This window comes from Galeopterus variegatus, unplaced genomic scaffold (assembly GCF_000696425.1).
Source record: "Galeopterus variegatus unplaced genomic scaffold, G_variegatus-3.0.2 Scaffold1562, whole genome shotgun sequence".
In the NCBI taxonomy this organism is placed as follows: domain Eukaryota; kingdom Metazoa; phylum Chordata; class Mammalia; order Dermoptera; family Cynocephalidae; genus Galeopterus; species Galeopterus variegatus.
Genome location: NW_007727673.1, coordinates 375,140 through 376,218, shown reverse-complemented (window position 1 = coordinate 376,218; position 1,079 = coordinate 375,140). Strand labels below are relative to the sequence as shown.

General features: G+C 49.0%; 1 protein-coding gene across 1 annotated transcript in view; it reads left to right on the top strand.

Moving 5' to 3' along the window:
* GM2A (GM2 ganglioside activator) overlaps nt 1–1,073 on the top strand; it is a 9,061-nt gene extending 7,988 nt beyond the window's left edge. The window contains exons 3-4 of the mRNA XM_008577684.1: nt 117–299; nt 685–1,073. Coding sequence (XP_008575906.1) covers nt 117–299; nt 685–840 — 339 coding nt within the window. The 3' untranslated portion in view covers nt 841–1,073. The remainder of the gene's footprint in view (nt 1–116; nt 300–684) is intronic.
* The last annotated feature ends 6 nt before the right edge of the window (nt 1,074–1,079 follow it).

Genomic DNA, 1,079 nt, shown 5'->3' with positions numbered 1-1,079 from the left:
AAAAAAAAAAAATTCTGTGATTGAAATATAATGCTGACGTTTTAAAGAGACAGAGGAGCTAGTATGCTTACCCTGGAATTTACACTTGTTACCTTCTTCAAACTCTTTTTCACCAGGTGGAATTAACCGTGGAGAAGGAAGTAGCTGGCTTCTGGGTCAAGATCCCGTGTGTGGAACAGATTGGCAGCTGTACCTATGAAAACTTCTGTGATATCCTTGACACTCTCATTCCCCCTGGGCAGCCCTGCCCAGAGCCTCTGCACACATATGGGCTTCCCTGCCACTGTCCCTTCAAAGAAGTGAGTACTTAGAGAGGGAGAACATTATCCCTGTGGCAAGAGTAAAAGGACGGGGTATGGGGAGAAGGATCTTTGCATTCTCCTCCTGCAGATCTGGGTGTCTGTGAATATGTAAATTGGCATGACTTACCTGGAATTGCTTATCTTTTGGGGGCCTGAGTTTATCCATCTGTGAAATGGGAGACTTGAATTTAGATGTGATCTCCAGGGCCCTTTAGCTATAATAATCCATGCTCTATAGTGCTGTGGCAATCTCTAATCTTGTGTGGCCCATAGGAGAATGGGAGGAGGGGTGGTTCATGGCTGTAATCCTAGAGGTGGCTCAAGGAAAGAGAGTCCCATTAGTAGGCTCCCATTGACCTGCGGCCCACTGGTTTTCCCACAGGGCACCTACTCACTGCCCAAGAGTGATTTCGCTGTGCCCGACCTGGAGCTGCCCAGCTGGCTTAGCAGTGGGAATTACCGCATCGTGAGCATCCTGAGCAGCCAGGGGAAGCGTCTGAGCTGCGTCAAGATCTCTGCCTCTCTAAAGGGCAAATAATGTGGCACTAGCCATAATAGAATGAAGGCCAATTCTGACTCACTGCCCTCATTCAGTCCCCTTTCTGCAATGATTCCGCTACCCTCACTAAAAAGCACTTTGTGCCACTTGGGTTAGGCTGGAGCAAGGAGCCCGAGCCCAAGGAGGATGAGTTTGGCAGTTCTTGATAGCGCAGGACATCTGTTGGGCTGGCAACGTCACTTTCCTCCCACCCCTGTGGCTTTCTCTCTAAAAGCTTC